The 956-nt window shown below is 54.0% G+C and overlaps 1 protein-coding gene across 1 annotated transcript; it reads left to right on the top strand.

The window, feature by feature from the left end:
- Window positions 1–251: 251 nt before the first annotated feature.
- NGA_0557400 (3-oxoacid - b subunit) lies at window positions 252–956 on the top strand (the record flags this gene model as incomplete). The annotated part of the gene is made up of 2 exons (XM_005855833.1): window positions 252–323; window positions 837–956. The coding sequence occupies 2 exons, from the start codon at window positions 252–254 to the stop codon at window positions 954–956; spliced, it is 192 nt and encodes a 63-aa protein (XP_005855895.1).

Below are 956 nucleotides of genomic sequence, written 5' to 3'. Positions count from 1 at the left end.
TCCCTCCCCCCCTCTCCCCGTCCCTCCCTCCTCCCTCCAGCCCTCCCATTTCCCTCAGTCCTTCCTCTCTTTTTCTCCCCTTGACTGCTTTGTGATTCATCCCCACTGCCCTTCAACCTATCTCAAGCACATTACCATGAGAACCATCTCTCCCCCCTCCACCATCCTTCTCCCGCCCTCCCTTCCTCCCCCCCTCAGGCATGGGAGGCGCCATGGATTTGGTCGGAAGTGGGAATCGGGTGGTCGTCACCATGGAGCACACCGCCAAGGGTGATAGCAAGAAGATCTTGAAGAGCTGCACGCTGCCCTTGACTGGGCCCAAGGTGCGAGAGGGAGGGCGGGAGGAAGGGAGGGAAAGGGACGTGGTATTGCTGGGCTGTCAACATTTCTTCTAAAAGCTCTTCACGGCGAACAGGTGGTGGATAGGATCATAACAGAGCTCTGTGTCTTCGATGTCGACAAGGTTCGCGCCATTTTCCCCCACTCCCTTCACTCCCGGGGCTTCTCTGTTGTCTTCCGTAATGCCTTCCGATCTATTTGGCTGTAATACGCGCAATTGATAAGGATCTTGGTCCTCCTTTTTTGTTCCTTATCCCTCGCTTTACCTATACGTCTTCGATCGTTGATTTCTCTGTCTCATTCCCTCCAATATAGCCGTTTTATTCTTTCTCCTCCGCCCCCTTCGTTCCCTCCTCGCTCACTTCCTCGTGCGCCCTCGTTTTCGTGTCCCCGCTTCCTTCCTACATCACGCAATTTAAAAAGTCTCTTGGCATCTACTTTAAGATCTTCGATTCATTCCTCCCCTCCCTTCCTCTCTCTTCTCCCGTATGTCTTAGGCCAAGGGCGAATTGGTCCTGACGGAGATCTTTCCAGGGGTGACTGTCGACGAGATACGCGCCAAGACCGACGCCGAGTTCAGGGAGGCGAAAGGAGGACTAAAAGTGGTCCAATTGTAA

Source organism: Nannochloropsis gaditana, assembly GCF_000240725.1.
Source record: "Nannochloropsis gaditana CCMP526 unplaced genomic scaffold scaffold089, whole genome shotgun sequence".
Lineage (NCBI taxonomy): Eukaryota > Eustigmatophyceae > Eustigmatales > Monodopsidaceae > Microchloropsis > Microchloropsis gaditana.
Note: the sequence above shows the minus strand (reverse complement) of the source record. Positions and strands in the feature narration are given on the sequence as shown.